The sequence below is a fragment of the Sturnira hondurensis genome, unplaced genomic scaffold (genome assembly GCF_014824575.4).
Source record: "Sturnira hondurensis isolate 20B ecotype Veracruz unplaced genomic scaffold, ASM1482457v3 Scaffold0021354, whole genome shotgun sequence".
Lineage (NCBI taxonomy): Eukaryota > Metazoa > Chordata > Mammalia > Chiroptera > Phyllostomidae > Sturnira > Sturnira hondurensis.
The window spans coordinates 20,099,225-20,122,099 of NW_028093985.1; the positions used below are offsets into that span (position 1 = coordinate 20,099,225).

Here is a 22,875-nt window from a genome sequence, read left to right on the forward strand (position 1 = left end):
AGGAGAGCCTATTTTTGTTGGAATCATGAGCTTTTTTCTCTTTGACTTAGTGATAAATCATTTATTCTTCTGATTTATAAGCATATTTTACATATACTGATTAATACATCAAATGTATAATGTGGGAGCTCCCTTAAGAACGCTAAGACCACATATGTTAAACTCAGCTACACATTATATTTGGGATATTAGACAAATGTCAATTTAATACAATACATACATATTATGCTTTTTTTTCACTGACAGAAGAACATGCCTTTCAAAAAATATTTTATTGGATGAAACTTTCTTATTCTCATGAAACTTTTGGTTCTTGAATATAATTTATTATGCCTTTTAAAATTGTTTGATAAAAGCATTGGTACATTATAAATACCTGTAAAGAAAATATAGTTTAAAATTTTGAGGGAAACATTATATAATTTTTCTCTTTTACATTTTCACAAAAATTCACACAGGCACTAAGAAAGACTGACAAAAATAGTTTTTGTCTGAACAATATACTCCAAGGCTGGAAACATTCAAACATGACTTGATTTAAATATTAAAGCTTCTCTAGAGTGAACCTTTGGCTACAGTCCAATGAGCTGTTTGGGTTTTTAACCAGGAAAAGATACTGAAAAAGAAAGCTTCAGACAATTAGCGGTAGGGTAGGAATGAGGAAAGGGTGAGTTTTCATTTATTATTTTTATTGGGCTCTCTAGGCCTTAGCTTTGTTTTTAGTTGAAAAATTGTCTCATAACTCCCTGGTCCTTTTCAGCTTTACCACTTTGGATGTGCTGCAGTTTTCAAAATTCTATCTCACACTCCATACCAAGCAGCATGGGAAACTTCCAAGAACATTGTGATGCTAGTTCTTGGGGGAGAACATTCTGAAAGCTCCATGAGAATTGCTCTGGAATAAGCCTTATTCTGCACAAATTCGTATGGTAGAACAGGGGGTGAAAGTTCGTCTTCTAACCACATTTCAAACCAAAGCAAGTGACAGACTCTAGTGTTCTCTCCTTAGTATGTAGGAGAGAGGTGTTCTCTCTTTCGTATGTAGCCTGACAAAGTTGAGTCTTCATGGAAGAATTGCAAACAGCACATCCAATGGGAGAATGCCACTGCAGGTGACTGGAGCTTTTGTGAGCACAGAGTGGGCAGCTAGTGGGTTGGCAGTAATGAATTAGAAGAAATGGGCATCCAGGGATGGTGAGATTAAATGAACATGTCAAACTAGTTATCAGAGGTACTTTCAGGAGATGAAAATACCATTTGGGGGGCCAACAAATTAATTAAGTCATGGAAAATTCTCATAATCATACAGATCCTGTCTGAAAGAAGTTGAAGATTTTTTTAAAATGCATTTACACTTTGAGCATGTTCATTTAGTGCAACAGCAGGCAACATAAAATGTCTATAGAGTGCTCACCAGGGAGGTGGCTGCCGTAAGCGGCAGAGAGCAGAGCACATTGGGGACTAGGCATTCAAGGCTAGCTGGGCAGCTGCTATTTGGCTCCAAGCAACTGTTGCCACAAGGGAAGATGGGCCTGTGAATCAGATTTTATGTAAAATCTCACATTTTCACTAATCAGTGTTTTAAATGATTTAAAAAACATTTTACATGCCAGGCAGAAATCTACCTGAAGAACAAATGCAGCCTGTGGGCTGCCAACTCGTGTCCTCTGAGTAAAAGCTTGAAAGCAATTTGACAAGAATTTGGATACTATTCAGCTGTAAGGTTGGGGAGCAGCCTTTAGTGTCAAGGAATGATCATGAAGTTTCGAAGATCCTGAAAGACCTATTCTAATGAATACGATTTTAAAAATAAACACCACCTCCTATTGGCTCTTCCCATATGAATATTTTCCTGTTATCAGCTTGGTTCTCTGTGTTATGAGTGGCTTTCTGGTATTATTGCTAAAAAAAATATGGCTAGGAATTAGCCAAGTCCCGAGTGTAAGTCTGTTCTAAGAATGTAGTGTAAATTAATTCTCTCAGTATTTGTTAATAGTTTGTTGCTAAGACAAGTGAGGAGAACCTTGAGAAGGGGAAACAGGAAGACCAGAGCACAGAGGGTGAGCCATAGTCACCATCAGGCCCGTGCAGGCCTGCCGTGTGGCACACCAGGCAAAGGGTGTTCCAACACCACTCAAACCAGGTAACACAGACTCTGATGCCTGTTTATGGATCTAAGTAACCCAGCTCCCCCTCCCCCACAAATGACCATATGGTCGTGTTATTCAGGTCATGCCCTGAATAAGTAGTACTTTGGAATAGAAAATGTAGGGTCTTAGTCTAATTGTAAACTCTTTGATGAGACTTTCCAAAGCCTTCTGTGGCATCAAAATTCAAAGAATCAGAGGGCAAAGACAGAGGACAGCTACCAGAACACGTTCCTTACTCTTGTTCCTTGAAGATTACTTTTTAAATTAATCTATTGCCCAGATTAAGACTTCTCTTTTGAGATATGAAATGGGAGGGCCCGAGAAGGTGGTCTAATGTGGTTTGAGGACTGCGTGTGAACTGTGGCTCTATAAAGAACAAACACTTTACTTGCGTCAGCAGAGAAGAGGTGCTTTGAAAGAGCTGTGATCCATTTGGGAAGTTGGATTTACTATGTGAGCTCATCTCTTTCAAATGTCCAGTTTAAGGAGAAAAAGGAAAAGTGTCACCAAGGATATTATAAGCATAAGACTCAATGACAAAAACAACTACTTCAGGCACAGGCAAAATCTAAGGGGAAGAAGCATGAATATTTCCAACTCAGGACCCCAGACTTATTTTAATTTTCCTCCTTCAGAATGTCCACCAGAGCTTGCAGCAGGCGGTCATCTCTGTGCTTATAAGGTTTGGTGTTGTAGAAAACATCGACGTAGTCGTTATATAAACTGTCCTCAGCGTCTTTAAGTGGGGAAGGTTTGTTCAGCTTTTCCAGGGCTTCGTAGAAATTTTCATAAGGGATGTTGAGCTTTGCACTTGGAGACTTTGTTGGTGATTGCTTTGGTGGTGAGTTTTTGCTGAAAGCACTTTGTAGGAGTCGCAGCATGGCCTGGGAGGGGGCACCCTCCACCAGCTCATCCCTTCTGTTTCCCACACCACTGCTGCTGCCACTTTTTGCCGTCAGGGGCATTTCCTTCAGGTTCTCTTCCATGGGCTGCTTCTAAAACACAGAAATACACCAACACAGGGAAGAAGGCTTATTTTCAGTGCTGGGCAGGCCTGCTGCCCCTGCTGCCCCTTGAGAGGTGGTTGAGGGGCAGAGAGAGTGTGAGGCTTAGGGTCACACTAAAACTCAGGTACCCAGGGCACTTTTTAAATTGTCTTTAACCTCACTTGTAAAAGGGGAGTACAAATGCCTCCATTTCTGGTGGATTTGAAGACTAAACTTAGGTTATGAAGCGCTCCTATTTATTGGTACCCTTCTTTGATAAGTGGAGTCCAAGTTAGGGAATGTAATAACTGTGAATTGATTAGTTTTAACTTCTAAATTCTAGATGAATTAATACATGAATAAAACAGTACAGTTTTAGCCTACAGAAAATAAACAACTTACCACACCCACTCCCTTTCTTCCTTACTCATGTTTAACTCACTCTCTGCTGAAGAGTTAGGGGCAGCTTCACTCACCACATTGTCAATTTACAGGTCAAAAAAAAAAGCATGCCAAGAAGAAGGTAGCCACACAGACCTCCCCTGACTCTGTCATCTTCTCCACCCCTCTTCTGTCGTTCTGCACGGTGTTATAAGAGGTGTACACACGAGGCTGCTTCATGTGCTCTGGCTGAGAGGAGGTCCCATGCAAAATCAGCTTCCAGCTCACAATTCTTCCTTCATTTTGCATTCTCCCGGACTGATGGATAAGCATACATAACTTTAGTGTGTGTTCTGAGTAACATAAAACAAGCTCCTTCAAAATATCCATAAAGGATTTTAGAGTTAAAATCTAATTTAAAATTTCTGTGCATTCCATGTGTTGAGCTCTGTGCAAAAAGAAAGAAATCACCGGGGAGGGGATAAATGGTAGTAGAAGGAGACTTGACTTGGGGGGGTGAACTCACAATACAACATACAGATGGTGTGTTGTACAATTGTGCACCTGAAACCTATGTAATTATATTAAGAATGTCACCCCAATAAGACAGAAGAAAAAAAGAGCCCTGACCCAGTGGCTCAGTTGGTTGGCATGTCATTTCATACACCAAAAGGTTGTGGGTTCAATCCCTGGTCAGGGCACATGCCTAGGTTGCGATTCCATCCCCATGTGGGGTGTGTGCAGGAGGCAACCCATCGATGTTTCTCTCTCACATGGATGTTTCTTTCTTTCTCTCTCTCTGTCTTTCCTTTCCTCTGTCTCTAAAATCAATAAACATGTCCTCAGAAGAGGATTTTTAAAAAAGATAATAAAAAAAAAACAAAGGGAAAATAAAGAAATCACTGGATTCACTCCTGGAATGAAAATTGACAGTTGACAGGCTTGAGGATTCAAAAACCAATTAATTGCTTCATTTAATTAAAACAGCAGAACTCTCAGGGGCAGGGGTGGCTGGGGCGGGGGAGAACAATGGGGGAAACAGGGGCAACTGTAACTGAACAATAAAAAAAGTTGAATTTAAAAATTAAAAAATCACAACTATATTAACCTCCTTTTTTAAAACAAGGGTTTTATTTATTTTTAGAGAGAGGGGAAGGGAGACAGAGAGGGAGAGAAACATCAATGTGTGGTTGCCTCTCACATGCCCCCAGGGGACCTGACCCAGAAAACAAACATGTGCTCTGACTGGGAATCAAACCGGTAACCTTTGGCTGGCAGGCCAGCTCTCAATCCACTGAGCCACACCAGCCAGGGCTAACCTCCTTTTCTATATGAGATGTGCTCTTAAAAAGTTGACCATACCTTCTATAAACAGAATTATGTTTACCAATTACCAACTTGTAGAAACATTCCATTACGGAAAAAAGTCAGCCTCTACAGAGCATTACCAATAGCCTTCAACATCAATCAGCCCTTAAGAACTGTGCATTACAGGAACAGTAATACTTTTCAGAGATTCGAATGCTATAAATAATATGCTGAAATCTAAAATATCTAAAAAAAGTATTATTTAAAAGTACAGAGTCAACTTCTGCAGACTTATCTTGGTAAATAGGCTTTCTTAGTTTCCTGGTGGTGAAACTGAGTTAGAATGGAGGCCATGTTCATGAACAGGCCTGCCCACCTACGAATAACATTTTCTTGTTCTCCCTGAGAGTGGGAATTTTTACCACTTCCATTTTTAAATTACAATTTTAGCTGTCTTTAGGAGAAAGCTAGTCTCAGAGAAAAAAAGTAACAATAACTGTAAGATTTGTATTAACTTAATTGATATCTTCAGGAATTTAAAATCATCTCTTTTTTAAAAATTACTTAAACATTGAAATCTGGGGCTTCTGATACTTATAGCACATCTCTCACAGGAGAATTCAGACCAAAAAACCCTTTTATTTATATGCTCACCTATAGAAAATGCTGGAGAAGTGATGCAAAAATAAATAATTCAGCTGTGTAAGTATGTGGCTTTTTGCTTAGACACTCCTTGCTTTATTTTTAGGACTGTATGTTACAATTATAGAGTGTTAGTAAACAGAGTGAAAGAGAAATGCTTTTTACTTTGTTTCATAACTGAAGAAAAACAAGGCAAAGTCATGTTAAATGAACTGTCTTGTCTAATAAGTAAGCTACTTCTAAACAGCCACTGCAGTAAGTATCTGTAAGGGTTCCTTCATGGGACTCCAGTGGAGTGTCAAGAGCAGACCGGTCTAGCATTTAACTGTGTGTGTGAGTATAGCTCATCCTCAAGAGCAGACCGGTCTAGCATTTAACTGTGTGTGTGAGTATAGCTCATCCTGGTGAGTAGGGCGTGTGGCGGGCTACGTTCTAACATGGGAACACTTGGATCTGTCCCACAGCCTGTCACATTGTAGATCGGGGTATCTTCTCTTCCTTCTTCTGTCCCTAGTGCCTAATCTTTTTTTTTAAGTCTATGTAGCCAAGTAGGCAGGACTTGAAACACTACATCTTTTCCTTACTTCATCTAAGGGGTAGTCAAAGTTCCTTGGAGGCCTTATTAATGATGACCCCAACCTTAAAACTCCTTCAAAGTGTTTAAGCTTGTGATTCTGTAGCCTTTTCTTCCTTACCATGTCTGCAATTCGCAAAGTCCAGGTGCCTATTGGATTCTCTCCCCACGTGTGAACAGACATGAAGTCCCAATTTTTAAAGCCATTAGGAGAAGTATCCCGCTCTCTTTCAGCCAACAGAACAGTGTTCGTTCCTATTTTCATACAAAAAACACAAGTTAATAAATGTCCTAACAGTTCTGATAGCACACACTCTAGCTTCTGATAACTGAAAATGACAGCTGGGAGAGATTAGCCCTCCAAATTTTCCTGTTGAGTATAAGACCAGGAAAGAGACATTCACAAGAAAAAAAAGGTTTTTGTCTATAGGACTTTGCACATTATCTGACATATGTTCTCAATAATGTGGAAAAATAAATAATGAATGACTATATTAAAGTTTATTTGCATAAGAACTCAGAACCACATGTACAAACTATTGTACATTAAATAAGAGAATCAAAGACCGAAAATACATTTTAAGGCAACTATCATTTTGAAATTTAAGAGGAAATTTTGAAAATTAGTAGGTAACTGCATCTTGTATATACATAAAAATGAAGCTATATTAATTTAATAATCTTTTATCAAAACTAGTTTTCAAATTAAAACTTTTTGTAGATTAATAAATACTATTTCTAAGTAAAAGGGTCAAATGAAAAGGCCATCAATGAAAAATCATTACACCAATATTTCAGGCCAATTCCAAGATATCTGGAAAGTGCAACTCCAAAATTAACAGAACCTACTCCAAGCCTCTAGGAAGTTCATATCCAAGAAGATTATGGAGATAGCTCATCTTTCCTCACATATCACCTATAGACATTGAATTTAGTCAGAGATTGAATCCTACAGAAACATAAAAGTGTTGGGATAGTTTCTCCTGGCTGGATTGTGGTTTGTGTTCACCCCTTCCCATCCAAGATCTCATTGGAATTAATACCCTCTCAGGAAAAGTGAACGCCCCCCCCAAATCGTATTGTATGGCCTTAATCATATCATTATGGAAAATTTGTTAGTGTTCTCAGCCCTCTTTCATGGATCAGAATTCTCAGTTTTTCAGTTGATTCCTTGGATGTGTCTGATGTACCTGCCAGCTTTATTAATTAATTATTAGAGTAATTATCACTAACATGCTATCTGAGGGAGAAAAATGACAGATTAGTGATCTAGAAAAATGAATACAATTTGAAAATGAGTATTAAGGTATTAATTAAACTCCAGAAAGGCTTATTAATTAAAGGTATTATTTGAATAAACCTGACTCTTTGCTTATCTAAAGACCAGTGGGAATGAGCAGGGCAGGATTCTGTTGTTAAAAAAGCACTATATATATATTCACACACATATATATTGATATATTGTGTGTGTGTGTATCTTTTAATCCTCACCTGAAAACATGTTTTTATTAATTTTAGAGACAGGATAAGAGAGAGAGAGGGAAATACTGATGTGAGAGAGAAACATTGATCAGTTGTCTCCTATACATGCACCTACCAGGGATTGAACCAGCAACCTAGGTATGTACCCTGACCAGGAATTAAACCCACAACCTTTTGGTGAAGGGGATGATGCCCCAACCAAGTGAGCCACTCAGCCAGGGCATCAGCAGCAGCATTTTTTTTAAGACCTGAAAATATCTACTGGGAGATAGTTCTATAAAGAAACAAACTCATTCAACGGAAATAATTTAGTTTACAGTTACAAAGTTACAAATATGATTTAAAAGAAATTTTTGAAGATTTAAAAATCTTTACCAGCAGCAGAGGTGAGTGTGACATGAAGGTCTCCTCTTCGAGAATATTCGATTGTTGCTTCAAATTGTACATGTTCCAGGGACTTGATAGCATTTTCCTGTCCTTCACAAGCTCTTGTTGGAATCTCAATGATAACTTCTCCATTAGCTTTCAGGGCTCTAAGTATATTAATGAATCATCACTGAATAAAGTATATCTCTTCTTCCTTGTATTTTATGCAAATATGTACACATCAGCCTTGTCTAGATCTCAACTAGGCTTGATGTTTCTCCCAATTATGAGTAGAACCCAGTTCAGGACTTTAAATGCATTTTAATGCACAGAAGATGTAAGATTTTTAAAGAAATAGAAAAAAACCTCAGCAATTCTATAGTTTTTATGGAAACACAAAAGATCACAGATAAGTAAACCAATCCTGAGAAAGAAGAACAAAACTGAAGGCATCATACTTCCTAATTTCAAAATACATTAGAAAGCTACAATAATCAAAACAGCATGGTACTGGGAAAAAAAATCCCAGACATACAGGCTAGTGGAACAGAATAGAGAACCCAGTTAAGTGTACTTAACCACAATTAAATAAAAAGAAAAGAAAATGATAAGGAATACAGATACTTGAAAAAAATGCTCTTTACTATGGAATCAAGGTAGGTTTGCCTTGGACCTATCAAAAAATAGCCTATTATTGCAATAGACCCTCTTAAAATATACTTTTAAAGATGATTTTATCTTCCTAATGCATGCCCCTGGTACCTCCCATCCTTGGGTATTTTGTGTGAGTGGGTCTTCAATACAATCATGGTTGTCATGACAGAACCAACAAAACAGACGTAGCATATTCTACTTTGTGGCCAGATGTGTTGGGACAGATGTGGTCTATGTAAAAGCAGTATGATAACGGTTCCTTCATGGGAGAAAAGTCATTATTCACCTCGCACTGTGGCGTGAAGTGAGGCTCTTGAGTTCTGAATAATACTGGCTGACAAGTATTGTATTTTATCAATCTAAGATGCATATTTAAACATTTTAACATCTCTGAATCTGGTATAAATCTTAAAACTGATGATTGATAATAGTTTAATTAGCAATAATTATTCTTAGTGCTATATAAAACAATGGTCACCTTAAACTTAATGTTGGATAGTAGGTTGGCTATGAGAGGAAAATGCAAATATGCCGATACGATTTGCAGCTCTTTGATCTCAATATTCCCTCTGGACCCACAGGGAACACTAGCAAATGCTACCTCTATCTACTTCAGAAAGGTAGGTGAGAAAAAAACCAGGCAAAATGGCAAACATTATGGCAAATAATGCCATGGGAATGCTTGTTCAAAATTCCTGAGACACCTACCTGGGCTCAAAGTCATTATCTTTTACAACACACTGTTTCTTCTCAGGCACACTGTTCCAGGTTCTCGGATCAGCTAAGTCCACCAGAGCTTTGGCATTTAGCAACCCAAATCCAAATCGACTATTCACCATCAAGCCTGCTCCATTCTTTTTCCATCCAGGGTTATTAGCCAATGGATCATATTCAGAAGTCCAGACAACCAAATGCTGCATATCTCTCCAGGTGAGATTTGGGCTGGATAGAAAGTGATCCAAAATATCTTTCAGTGACAAAATGAAGTTTCCTTGTAAAAGCAAGTGCTGAAAACAAGCATCTCCATTTGGAAATTATGAAGTACCTTTTGCAACTGTACTTGTGTAATTCTATTTTGTGTTACTATGTGTATGTCTTTTCATTCAATTCAAAATATGGTGTGGAAAACTTCTCCCATACCATGTAAGTTAAGTTCTTACTGTGGGTAAAATTTTGTGTTCAGCATTGTAGAAATGCAGGACTTGGCTCATGATTTCTAATTAGTTAAAGTTAACTGGAGCAAAACTTTAAAATGAGAGCATTTCTGAGACAGGCTAGTAAGCCACCACAAGTGGAATAGGGAAACTGAGACATAGCTGAACACACTGGCCAAGCAATTTACAGCCAGATATAAAAGTTTACCTCCCTAGAGATAGCATCTGGGCCTCAGTTGTATTTCAGCTGCAAGCCCAGAAAAGCAGCAAAACCTGGTGAGTGATGCCAGGACCAGCTGCAATGACCAAGACCCCCTTCCCTGGCACTGATCAATCAGTGGAGACAGTGGCCCTGAAAGGGCCCACCTGAAGAACTGAGGAATATTCTACTGAAGCCTTCCCCTGAGACCTCCCCTAAGATTCCCACCTACAAGAGAAAAATAGAAACTAAAGATGAAGGACCCTGGACAAGCTCACCCTCTGGGGAGTAGCCTGCACCAGTCCCTTCCCCTCTCCTTCCTCCTCTCCTTCCCCTACAGGCACACATCTAAACTCTAAGGTTCCCCACCAGACTGAAGCCAGGGGAGTAATGGGCAGTGACAGTTGGTCCCAGGCTGATTCTGTGAACTCGTCTCCAAGGTCCCCTTTCCTCTGACTGTCCAGGGAGCTAAGGCAGCCCAGCCTAGGCTCTCCTGTTGATTCTTCTATGCTAGGGCCTTCCTTTTTCACCGTCCTCAGCTTCAGTAAATGCACTTTTATAGTCAAGACTTGCGCTGTGAAATTTTTCTGTCATGACATCAAGAACCTGAACACTTCTGGCTGGCCCTGGGCAGATGCACTCAAGGCCAGGTGTCCTGTCTGGTAACACTTCTTTTGTGCCTCCTAGTCCTCAGCTGTAGGCTCTGATTTCCTTAAGAAGACTCAAATTTTAAAGACACGGGCTGGCTTCCTACTCAAATACTTTTTGTCTTTTTTCTTCATGTATCAAAAGTGTCGAGAAACTCTTAGCTGCTTGAGATCACTCTCGCAAGGCACTATGCTGAATACTAGAAGTATATTTGAGGAGGTGTTTATTGTTTTTAAGAAGCTTGCAATCCAGTAAAAGAACTAAGTTTTTTTGTAATTATAATGTAGCTATCGAATGCTGTGTTTATGGCATAATGCATTGCAGAAATTTAGAGGAGAGAGAATTCTTTGGGGATAGGAAGATCTAGGGAGGCTTTGCTGGAAGGAAATAGTTGAGCTGGACTTTGAAAAATGGGCAGAATTCCACCACTTTGTCAAGTGGTGGAATGCGAGGAAAGAGGGCGAGGCAACAGCAAAACCCGTGAGCGGGGGGGAAAGTACAGGATGTGGCCTAAGTACTGTGGCGGTCTGGTTTGCTGGAGCAGGAAGAGGAGATGAGGGAGGCGTAGGGGCCCAGACAGTGAGGGCCTTGACTGCCATGAGAGGGGCTCACACGTTATCGTCTGGGCAATGGGGAATCAGCGAGAAATTTTGGGCAAGGAAATGGTATAATCAGAAGTCTTAATAAAATTAATTTAACAACAATATAAAGATACATCAGAGGAGCACAGGAGTGTTGGATCTATTATAATGCATATGAAACCTTTCCTGATGACCCTGTTTAAAATTTCCATTCTTCCCACATGCTCCTGAGCTCTCTGATCTTGCCATACTTTTTTCTTTAGATAGTATTTATCACCTTCAAACATACAGGGCAATTCACTTGTTTTGTATATTATTAGTGTCTGTCTCCCTGCTAGGATTAGGCATGAGAAGGGCTGAGATTTTAATCAATCTTTTTGTCTGCTGTGTGCCTAGCACTCAGACGAATTCCAGGCACAGAGTACCTGCTGAGTAAATATTGGTTGGTTGAATGATTGAATGTGACCATGTGTTAACAAGCCCCAGATATAATTTAAAAACTAATTGTTATTAGTCATTAGAGTTATTAAAGATCTCAAGCTTTCCCTTATCTTTGAGACCTGCACTGTTTCTAGTAAGCCAATGAAACATAATTTAATAAATAAATGCCGGAGTCTTTAGTCCTCAAGGTTTCTATCTTATCACTATGTTGTGAAGCAACCCTCAAGGGATTATGGCTCAACTTACTATTTTCTCCCTAGAGCAGTAATATATTGGTTAAGTTGCCCCTGGTATGTACTGCAAAGGCTACCTGGCAGGCCTCACAGGGAAGCTCCTTCTCCACACCAGCCCAGGTACACAGCCTACCTCTAGGGAGTCGCAGTCAAGGACTCAGCCCCCTTCCTTGGTCAAGCTCTCCCCATATGTATGTTCCTAGCCCCTCACACCTTCATTCTTAGGTCTCCTTATCTGAGGCCTTGGGCAGCGATCTGCTCTGGTGAGGCCTCCTTGTGGGGGGAGTGGGAGAAACCTTGAGGTCATTTTCCCCACTCTGACCACCCAGAACTTCTCCACTCCTAGCCTTCCTCCAGGCCCCACCCCACTGCAGAGTCCATAAAACTGCCAGAGCCTTTTGTTGGGGCTCCCTCAACAATGAAAAGATGCCCATGAATGTGGTGCTCCACTCGACACTTGACTGGTGCATTATTCCATGGAGGGAAATGGATCGGAAGGAGTCAGGGTTTCCTCTTGTTTTAGACTCTGGCTTATACCATCACAGTAAGCAACTAAAGCCTTAACTCTTTCATTTTTGGTTTGTTGCTTTAATCGGCTATTGTGACATCCAGCAGCTCAGTAAGCTCTCAGCTCAGCTGAGCACCTAACAAACACACCACCCAGAGAGCGACTGATGGAGGCCTTGGATAGACTACAGGCTGACGATTCCCACGGGGCCCAGAATGCACCATAATCACCTGGTACACTAGTAAATACTGATAATTCCTGAGTCCCATCCTAAACCTATGGAATCAAAATATCTGAAGGTAGGGCATGGTTTTACATTTATATTTGAAAAAGCTGTCTGACCAGTTTTATATTATAGCTAAAACAAGAATTGGAAGAAAGAATACAAGCATATCACTAAGACAGTTAGAAATCAATTCAAATCATGGAGGTCAGAATAGGGAGTAATAAAAGGTATATTATACTATATTCTACTACCAAAGACCTGTGTGACCTTAAGCAAGTCACTTCATCTCCCTGGGCCTGAATTGACTCATTTATAAGAATAGAGGGATGAGTGTGATCTCCAGAATTCCTTACTATTCAGACTCCTATCTGCCCAATATTGTAAATACCTCACTACAGATCTTGTCTCCACACTGGACATCTCACCACATTCAGGAATAATTAACTAGCAGAGCAGAAATGGCTGTTTTCTTAATGTAGAAATAAATTCTAAACGATAAAATATTTTACTGAAATTCCTGCATCCTTCTGGTCTTTTAAAGGGTATTTTAGGCACAAGCCTCTTAACAAGGTGGTCAATGGGCAACATGCCACTTTCCTAGTTAGACCATCAGTGTGAGCAGGTGTACAGAGGCTGGACAAGGAAGTGCACTGAGAAAGCATAAGGCAGGGTGTTGGTAATAAAACACAAGGCGTAGACTGCCTGTATTTCTATAATAGAGCATTTGTTTTACACTTAATTGCATATTTTATTGTTTTTAATGTTACTTTACCTATTCTTCTCAAAATATTCAAGGGGGCATCATTGCCATGTAATTTGGAAAATTAAGCCAATTTTCCTAACAGTTATTGTTCATTTGTGTGACTGAATTTCATAAATAGAAAGGAGCTGCTAATAATAGTACATCTCATTGCTGACAGCCTCCCTTTGTTAATTAGTGCTCACAGCATCCACAATAATTAAAATTTTTAAAGCTGCATTAGGTTGCTAATCAAGGATATGTTTATAGAAAATAAGGACCGTGGAATTAAACACCGAAATTAAGCATTGCTTCTAATTAGAGAGCATAGGTAAAGTAACCTGGAAACAAAATTATAAAATGAGAGAGAGTCTTAGAGGTTACCTGGTTCAGCCTCTAATCACACCTACATAAGCCTCTTATGTTGAAGGTTTTCTAACCTGGAGACTCTCCAACATTTCACAACCCACTAAGCCAATGGTTTCTTTGATGTAATTTATCCAAAGGTTCCGTGCTGTATTGAAAGTTTATTTTCCTTTCTCCAGCCTTTACTGAAAACAGAAAATTGGTTAATCTGTTTATTTAATACCTCCAAAGATATTTTAAAGGGATTCAACGTTTCACTATAGAATTTGTGCTATTAAAAATTATTCTGATTCCTTTGCTATCTCCACAGAAGACTGAGGTTACTGTCTGCCAGCTTTCATATGTATACTCACTGCATAATAATAACGTGTCATAGGCATTTATCTAAGGAATTTCTGTCTTTTTAATGCCTATTAAGTACCTGAATGGGCATCTTCATAATTACAGCTATATGAGGTAGAGGAAAAAACAGTTGTAAATTAACTCTTTATAGCACTGTTCCTCTAAATTTGGTTGAGATAACTACCAGCATTCAAACTGCCTAACATATATGTTTAAAATGGGGATTCCTGGGCCAAATATTAGAAAATTCAGAATCTGAGTTGATAATAATGAGGCCTGGGAATCGACATGCTACATAAACTCCTAAGGTGGTTATTATTCATGTTGGTGTTTGGGAAACTCTGTTCTAGGGAAGAAAGTTCCTCTCTCCATATTTGAGCCAGAGACCATTCTTTCTCCTTCTCTACTTCCCATCCCCTACTGCTTCAGCTAACTCATAATTAATGCAACATAGTAAGAGTAGTTTGCTTGTGACAAGGTGTCTTTTATGAGGAACTCATAAACACATGAGCGTTATGATGTTCCTTTATCAGTCTCAGTCTTTTTAACTCCCCTTTGTCTGAGGGCTTCCATTCAACATTTCCACTCTGTCAGGCCCATGGGAGGCAGCAGAGTGTGGAGTTGCTGACAACACAGGCTTTGGTGTCAAACGCACCAGAATTTGAATCTCTCTGTGGGATGCTAGTTACATTCTCAATCTATCTAAGCCTCAGTTTCTTTGTTGATAAAATGAAACTAATAATTCCCATGCCACAAAGACGTTGTAAGGATTCAAATCAGCCTTGCATATAAAGAAGTTAGCACAGTGTCTGGTCCATGGTAAGAACCTGATAAATACTGACTGTTATTATTCCCAATAAATTTAGTCCATAGTTTTACTCCTATCCCCACAGTTGTTCCTGGAGGACCATTGCATAGTTACATGATTCTCCCAATCTTGACTGATTAGGGAAACTTGTAGAAATTCTGGCATTCAGATTTTCTGAAATAATTGTCTTGGTATACAGACAATTGAATATAGTTCATAAAACTATCTATTTTGGAAAAGACATCTCAATAATCTCTCTGTACTTTGGTAGAATGTATATATAAATGTTAAGATAGATTATGTCTATCATACTGATTATCGAATCAAAATAAAAGGAATTCAATTCTTATTATGTGTACCAGGAAGATCACAAACTCTTAATGTCTCAAATTATGAACAGTGTGGGAATCTGACGGACCTACAAACCGTTCCCCTGAAAAATGCCATGCATACACTCACAAACAATTCTGCTTCTAGTTCCAAAAAAGTTCATGGACCCCTGGAAACTCGTCCACATATTTGCTAGCAACCCATGGAGCCCCTGCTTTAAAAATAGTCCATTAGAAATGAACTGCAATGAACAAGGCTAGATCACAGTTAGCTCATTTTCTCCTTATACAGAAAAAGAATTTTAAAAGTTTACAAAGCAGATGTTAAGACTTTAAAATTTCAAGTTTAATGTAAAATTAACATGACATTTTTTTCATGTAGATGGGTGTTTCTACTGTACTGGTCATTGGACAAGGATGGGTCAGTTCTATTTCCATGTACCTTATAGGTATTAGGTAGAAAAGACTTAATATTTTAAGGATGGTTTTCTTCTAACAGGTGCCTGGAGCTAACAGCTTACATCCTGAAATGAATATCGTAGGCCTGTTATAACACCTGGGTGTAACCACTTGCCCTCACAGGACCTTATTTTTTCCATTCAGAACTGCTCGCCACCAACCTCAACAATACCTGTTGGGTGATCTATGTATGCTGATGCCTTGTATTTCAAGTTGGAGAATTTTATATAGGGAAAAGGTTTGAAACAAACCATCTGATCTGACCCCTTCACTTTATAGATGGTAAATTGAACCCTCACGTGGGAATTAACTTGCTGAAGGTCACAAAGGAGTGGCATGCCTAGAAGTTGAAACTAGGTGTTTCTCACACTTTTCACTGCTTAGATGATTTTTTTTCTCAAATTAGGTTTGGATCTGTTGATGCCAGTGTTAGCTTATGTTCATAGGCTTTGGCCTCTGTCCGTCCCCTTCCTGTTACACGTGAACTCAGATTCTAAACATAGCTCTTTTCTTGGTCCCAAGAGTTCTAAGTATTCCTCTGTTTCTGGTTGAGCTCTTCCCACGTTTGCTGCTCCCTTACCAGACATCTTTCCAGCCCATCCAAGGAGGTGGATAGACTCCTAGTAAAAGCCTCACTAGGCCTATCTCACTTAGCCACTGTGGCCGTCTCTAGCTACCAGAGACAACCTCATAAGTCCACAGGTGGTCCCGGGGCTCCTGGAGCTACTCTGGGTTCTCTTGGACAAAGACTGAGCAGCTTCCAGACTTGTCCAGCTGTGGCATGAGCCAAGGCGTTCTTCTGTTGCTCCTCTGAACCTCGTGTACTGAATGTGACATGAGGGGACTGCTGTGTCTTCTCTATAGCACATGAATGTTCTAGGCTAACCTCCTTATTAGGAAGAGTAATAGTAACCTGCAAGTTTAATCACTTCGCTTGTCAGGTAACCATATCACCTGCCTTGACATTTAAATATTTCTCACCATGCAACATTAGAAACTAGAAATAAGGAAGAATAAAGAGTTGTAGATATATAGTGTGAGACAGTTGGATTTAGAAAAAAATGTTAAATCCCTCATTTCTTGAAGATTTTTTATTTCTTTTTAGAGAGAAGGGAAGGGAGGAGAAAGATAGGCGGAGAAACATCGATTGGTTGCCTTCTGCATGCCCCCAGTAGGGTACCTGACCAGCCACCCAAGCATGTGCCCTGACCAGGAATCAAACCAGTGACCTTTTGGTTTGCAGGCCAGTCCTTGGTCCACTGAGCCACACCAGCCAGGTATAGATCCCTTTTTAACATCATGCACTAAAGTAAATTCCCAGGAGATTAGGACTTAAATATGGCAAACGAATCATAATAAAAACCATATACATAAATGTTCATCTAGTTTTGGGTTGTAAATATTTATCTGAGAGTAAAAACAAACAAAAAACCCTTAAAGAACAAAACTGACAAATATAACCATGCATACATTAACTTCATTACATTAAAATTACATATAAATAAAATTAAAAGGGAAGTATCAAATTAACCAAGCATTAACAGCTTTTCTAAACTAAGGCCATAGAACAAAATCAAGGCCATAAATAAGCAATCACAGGTGATAAATGGCCAAAGAATATAAAATATTGAGCTTCATTAGTAAAGACACAAAAGTATGTAAAGATGAGATACCATGTGCATGTATCAAAATAGCGAGTACTTTAAAAGATGATAAAAATGGCTTTAATAAGAGTTTAGGAAAATGGCACTTTCACACATATAACGATCCTGGAAATATAAAATGCTGTAGTCTTTCTAGACAGTAACTTGTCAGTATGTATCAAATCATTAAAACACATATGTCCTGCAACCCAGAAATTTCAACTGTGAGCATTTACCCTGAGGAAATTATCAGAGACGACAACCAACATTTACAGACAAGGGTGTTTAAGCCTGATTAGATAACTTTCATAAAATTTGCATTTATATACTAGAATAGTACAAAGAGATTAAACCCTGTTCTTAATTCTCACGTCCCCATGAGAAGCTGATATGTTATATCAGCTTTAAGACTCGGTTTCTATCACATGAAAAAAGGATGTTTTGGAAACTTGTCATTCCTAATGGTACCCACAAGAGATGATCTGGATGAAGTCCTCCCTGGCGGTAATAAACGGAAGTGAGAAGGCTTTGCAGCTGAGTGGGAGGAGAATTGGGAGGAGAGCATCAGTTTTTGAAGGTCAAGAAACGTTGATTTAAACATGAAAAAGTGCTCTTAACATATTATAGGGTAGATTAAAAAAATCACAAAATAATATATATATTAAGATCCCAATTTTGTAAGATACATGTGTGTACTAAATCCATGTGGAGATGTTAACAGGAAGAGAGCTTACTTTTATTCTTTTTTGTAGCTTTCTACTGCAAACATGTATTTAGAAAACAAGATATGTTATTAAAAAGAAGATGCAGGCTTAGTAATGGTGACTCGACACTTTCTGGGCCTTACTTTGCTTCCAGGGCCAGAGCGAAGATGCCAGCAGCCAGGGGTGCCGAGGCCGAGGTGCCTGTGTGGGTCTCCGTGCAGTCGTTGTGCAGGTCGGCGCTCGTCTGGGTGGCATCAGGAAGGAGAGAAAGGCAGGAGAACGCGTAAGGAGTGTGAGCCCATCCCTGGGGGTGAACTGCACCTAGGCTGCACCTGCTGTGATCAGGAGGCTCCGCTGACTCGACTCCCGACTTCCTCCTCTAAACCACAGACGGATGTTTGCCATCTGCTGATATTTTAGTTCACTCTCCTCTATATGCAACTTGTCTATAATTCTGGCATCAGGATGCCTTTTCGCGGGATGAAGTTCTCTCACTATGAATATTTTCTCCTCTGAGATTTCCAAACGAAGTGCTGTCTGAAAAAAGGGGGCTGTTTCAAAGTCATTGTGAATCATGCTGGCCAGTTAATCATCAGGTCCATTGTGTGTGGCCGGGCATATTTAGAAATTCTGCCTCATGCAAAATCCCCTTTTGCTTTCAGATTGACATTTGACTGCCTCTTCAGTCCAAGAATATTAAGCCATTCTGATTTTGGCCACTTGAACTACTTGTAAAAACATGTTTAGTGTGCAGTTTGCACTTACTGTTATAATTTGATGCACATAAGTTAGTGTCCACATTTGCACAATCATGAAAATGATGAGTTTTTCAAACAAAATGTACTGAGCTTCAATCTGGGTCCAAATTCTAACACTGCTATTCACTGGATGGGTCTCAAGGGCAAGTCCCTTGGGTTCCCATTTGGAAAACAGGGTTGACATTTCCCAACTCATATTCTGAGGCTGGGATGAAATCTATCTGTGAAAGGATTTTTACACACTATCACTGGACGTAAAGAATTACCCAGGCTAATTATAGCTTAATTGAAGAGGTTGCTGAGATGAAGGGAGGAAACCGAAAAGACTTCCACTCGTTCTGTCTTGAAGACCATGGTGGTTGGACAACTAGTTGGGCTAAAGGATTTCTAATGAGACACCCACTCAGACTCTCCCGCACTATGGTTTTTAGCTAGGCATTTCAATGTGTGGGAGGGAGGTGCAAAAAAATAATTTGTTCTGTTATCACCTCCTTTGGCTTCCCACCTGGAGGCGCTGAATTTCTCAATTCACAGTGGCTCTGCTCCTCGCTTCTCGGAGGGCCGCGGAAGCAAGGTTGCCCATTTTACCTGCTGACGCAAGTAAGCCCCCAGAGATGACTGCGCTGAGGGCGAGATTCGCATATGACAAAGGCTATGTTCTTGCTACTGTCTCAAATAGAATCCACCAGCTGTCTCTCCTGTGGCGTATTTACCTAAGGAGGGATCTTTGCAAAGATGGAAATTCTTCCTCCTCCTTCAGAGCAGGGTAGCTCAGATGAGGGACAGTCTATGAAAGAGTGACTCTGAAATGTGTAATAACAGGCCATTTCCCCCAAAGCATCTCTGGACACCCATGGGGGCAACAACCAGGGGCTCTCAACACAGGTAGACACATGTATGATAGGCCCCTTTCTAAGGCTATGAAGTACGTCCACCGTAAAGAATCCCCGAGGAGAATATCACTATTTGTGTAATTGAAGATACGGGCATGAGAGGGAGGGAAGCCAGTGCTTTTCAGTTGAGGCCCCAGTTTTACTGTCTGGACTAGAACAGGTTAGAGAAGCAGGCAGAGCTCCAGAATAGTGATCCTGTGTGAAGAAGACAGTGGTTCTGACAATTTTGTTAAGATGCTATTAATATGAATTTTATGAACATTTTAAGTTCTAATAATTATGGGGTTCACCCACAATCTAATGGGATCATGACCTGCTGTTTCATTGAGCTTAGGATACACATACTTTAGCTAGTTGGTTCTTTCTGTGTCAGAGTTAAGTTTGGGTCTTTAAATTTTTAAATTAAAAGCATCTCTCTGTTCTTGAAGCCCTCAAATAGCCCTTCCTCATTGTGCACTTAAAGGGAAATCCAATAATTACCCTTGGCAGTCTGACTCATGAAAGCCAAGGCACAGCCACGCGTGGGCCAGAGATGCTCTCTGAGTAACCTTTCTGAGTTGCTTATTTGGATGCTGAGAAGTTCACCTCAGGGGAAATCTAGACAGTTATTTCCCTGCAGGTGGTTTGTTCTTGGGAGATATAGCTGGTGTCGGCTTTGTATTTTTATCATCTGCGAAAGGGCAAGCCAGACCATATCCCTGCTGTTAAAGGAATCCACCAGCACAGGGCGATAAAGCCCATGCACCCCTGAAATGTCCCTAAAGGCTGTTCTCAAGGAGTCATCACACAAGCCGAATAGACATTTGGTGTCTTGGCCATATGTAGTGACAGATTGGTGGCTTCTCAGGGCTGAGTTTAAAAATGACTGAGAGGCAACATCATCTTGGCAGAAGCATCATTGTTCCAGAGAGAGAAAACTTCCCAATATATTCCAGCCTTTCAAGTGAGTAAAGGATGAGTCTCCCCAAAGGAGACATCAAGCTTAGACAGATCGACTTTACCAGAGATACTGACCAAAAGATTCTCTAGAATGCAAGCCATGCTCTTTTACCTAAGCAGAGAGAGTTAGACAAAAATAACATACGATCCGCTGGTCAGTGTAGTCTCCGCTGCTGTACGAAGTGGCCAGCGTGGAGGAGCACTTCTCGGCGTACCAGGGGGACAGGCCCTGCTGCGAGGCACTGCTGATGGAGATGGTGTAGATGCTGTCTGTGTACCCATCACAGTCACAGTTGTCTCCCTGACGCCCCCCATTCCCAGAAGCCCAGACAAAGATGGAGCCCTTTCCTTGTCTCCCCTAAAAGAAAAACCAAATATATAACATCTATTGCCATCTGTTGGGGATACTGTCACACCCCAATAAAAATCTCCAACAAATACATGCATGAAGTTCTCAGGGACAGTTATTTGCAGGTCTGTTTCAAGTCCAGGTCCTCCAGCTTCAGGGCTGGAAATCTCGTGATATGTCACGGATTGAGTCACTGGGTTTTGGGTCAGCCAGTGTGCTTCCTCTGGGCCCAACTCTGGGATGGGGCTGAGCTGATGCTTTTCTCTTTCCTTTTTTGTGCAAATTTAAAATCTGGCCATTAGCACTTGCTCATATTTTTTCACTCTTCCCTTGGCTTATGTCACTACATTTGAATCTTTGAACTTCCTTTCTGATTGAATCTTGGTTGACTAATAGAATGACAAAATCAGGCATTATTCAGATCTGCTTTGCAGCTGCATTCAAAGGGACTCTTCAGTTAAACGGAACTCATCGTCAAGGCTACTCTTTCTTTGACTTCAGTTTGTGCTCTGCAGAGTTCCTACTGTTGTTTCATCCTCTGCAGAACAAGGCCTTAGACTCCTGGCAAGAATGCCATAAACCCAGTGACAGAGCAATACAACCAAGGCACACGTGTTCACCAGGCATGTGCAGAGCAGGAGGAAGCCCCCTGCTGTCTATATATAAGGATGTGTTTTCAGAGCATTTGAGAGAAGTCTGGATAGTAGTTTAATCTAGAGCAAAAATTCAAAAGCAGAAAGGATGTAATCCAGAGTATTTTTTAAATATATGTTTTAAGAGTAATGAATCTCTGTTGAACGTCAGACCCAAATGGGGAAAAATCTCTTAACCCTTATCTTCCATCCCTCTGCAGAATGATTTGGCTCTAAATGCACTTCAAATTGTAAGCAACTGTAAGAAATGCACAGCCATTTCTTTCCATGTAAGCTAAATGTTCTTCCCTTCTCCATATATCCACATAATTGGGTTGCGTTTCAGGTGGGTCTGCGTTAAGCATCTCACCTGTTTAACACCATATTCAAAAGCCTTCTGGGCTAATCGGCCAGGCCCCTCCACAGTTTTCCCATCATCATTAGGGCCCCAGCTTGCACTGTAAATATCCACATGTCCAGGATTGAATCCAATTGAACTGGCTTCAATAGCATCAGTCACAATACCATCCAGCATTCTTATACCTGTAGAACAAAACAAACAAATAAGCTGATGTCAGCATGCACATGGAGAATGGCACAGATGCTCTGAATATAATTCACTTTTTGAAAGGACTCTCAAGAGTCAAAAACAGGGTAACAACTGTATGTCCCAAATGCCCATGACCGGCGGCTGTTAGGCTAATAGCATAACAGATACAAGTCACTGCCTCCGTAAACTCTTATCTGCACTTTAGAGAGAACTCTATGTCCTCTGCAGTGGCCATGGGCATTGTGCAATGCAGAATGTGCTCCCTCCCTTCACAAGTCCAAAACCTAAAAATGACAGAATAGCTTTTAGAAAGGCATCAAATAGCCCTCCCCTGATAGATGCACTCATGACTATACCTCGGATGGCTGTGGCCCAACCTGTGCCATACCAATGACTCCGTAGTGGAAACGGTGCAGCTTGGAAAGGTCTACTCACAATAGGAAACTAACAAACAGGGATAGAACTATTGTTTCCAAGCACTGATTAAAAATAAGCCAGAGGCCATTCTTTTATGTGTCTGCTAAGAAACATTTTCAAGGAACATGCTTCCTTTTCTTCTAAATAATCTCAAGGATGAAGTCATTGCCATGGAGTTTGCTCCTGAGGGAGAATCATTTTTCAGCAGGAGAAGGCAGTAGCTCTTCATGCTTTCCAACAGGCTGTCATCTACCACCAGAGTCATGTACTCCCAAGCCAGCAAGGCAAAGCAACTTAGGCAGTTAGAGGCAGCTACCTGGTTAGTCCTGGCTTCAGGCTGATAATGCAATGGAGTACACAGACTTAGATTTTCACACCGTTATTCACAGAGGAGCATTGGTAAAAGAACATGTA

The 22,875-nt window shown here is 40.3% G+C and overlaps 1 protein-coding gene across 1 annotated transcript in view; it reads right to left on the bottom strand.

Annotated features, from left to right (window-relative positions):
* Positions 1-413: 413 nt before the first annotated feature.
* The window catches only part of PCSK1 (proprotein convertase subtilisin/kexin type 1), a 42,300-nt gene continuing 19,838 nt past the window's right edge, over positions 414-22,875 (bottom strand). The window contains exons 7-14 of the mRNA XM_037032278.1: positions 21,865-22,037; positions 20,659-20,871; positions 18,067-18,167; positions 9,252-9,485; positions 7,899-8,056; positions 6,163-6,296; positions 3,674-3,835; positions 414-3,145 (exon numbers count right to left, since the gene is read on the bottom strand). Of these exons, the coding sequence (XP_036888173.1) occupies positions 2,768-3,145; positions 3,674-3,835; positions 6,163-6,296; positions 7,899-8,056; positions 9,252-9,485; positions 18,067-18,167; positions 20,659-20,871; positions 21,865-22,037 (1,553 nt within the window). The 3' untranslated portion in view covers positions 414-2,767. The remainder of the gene's footprint in view (positions 3,146-3,673; positions 3,836-6,162; positions 6,297-7,898; positions 8,057-9,251; positions 9,486-18,066; positions 18,168-20,658; positions 20,872-21,864; positions 22,038-22,875) is intronic.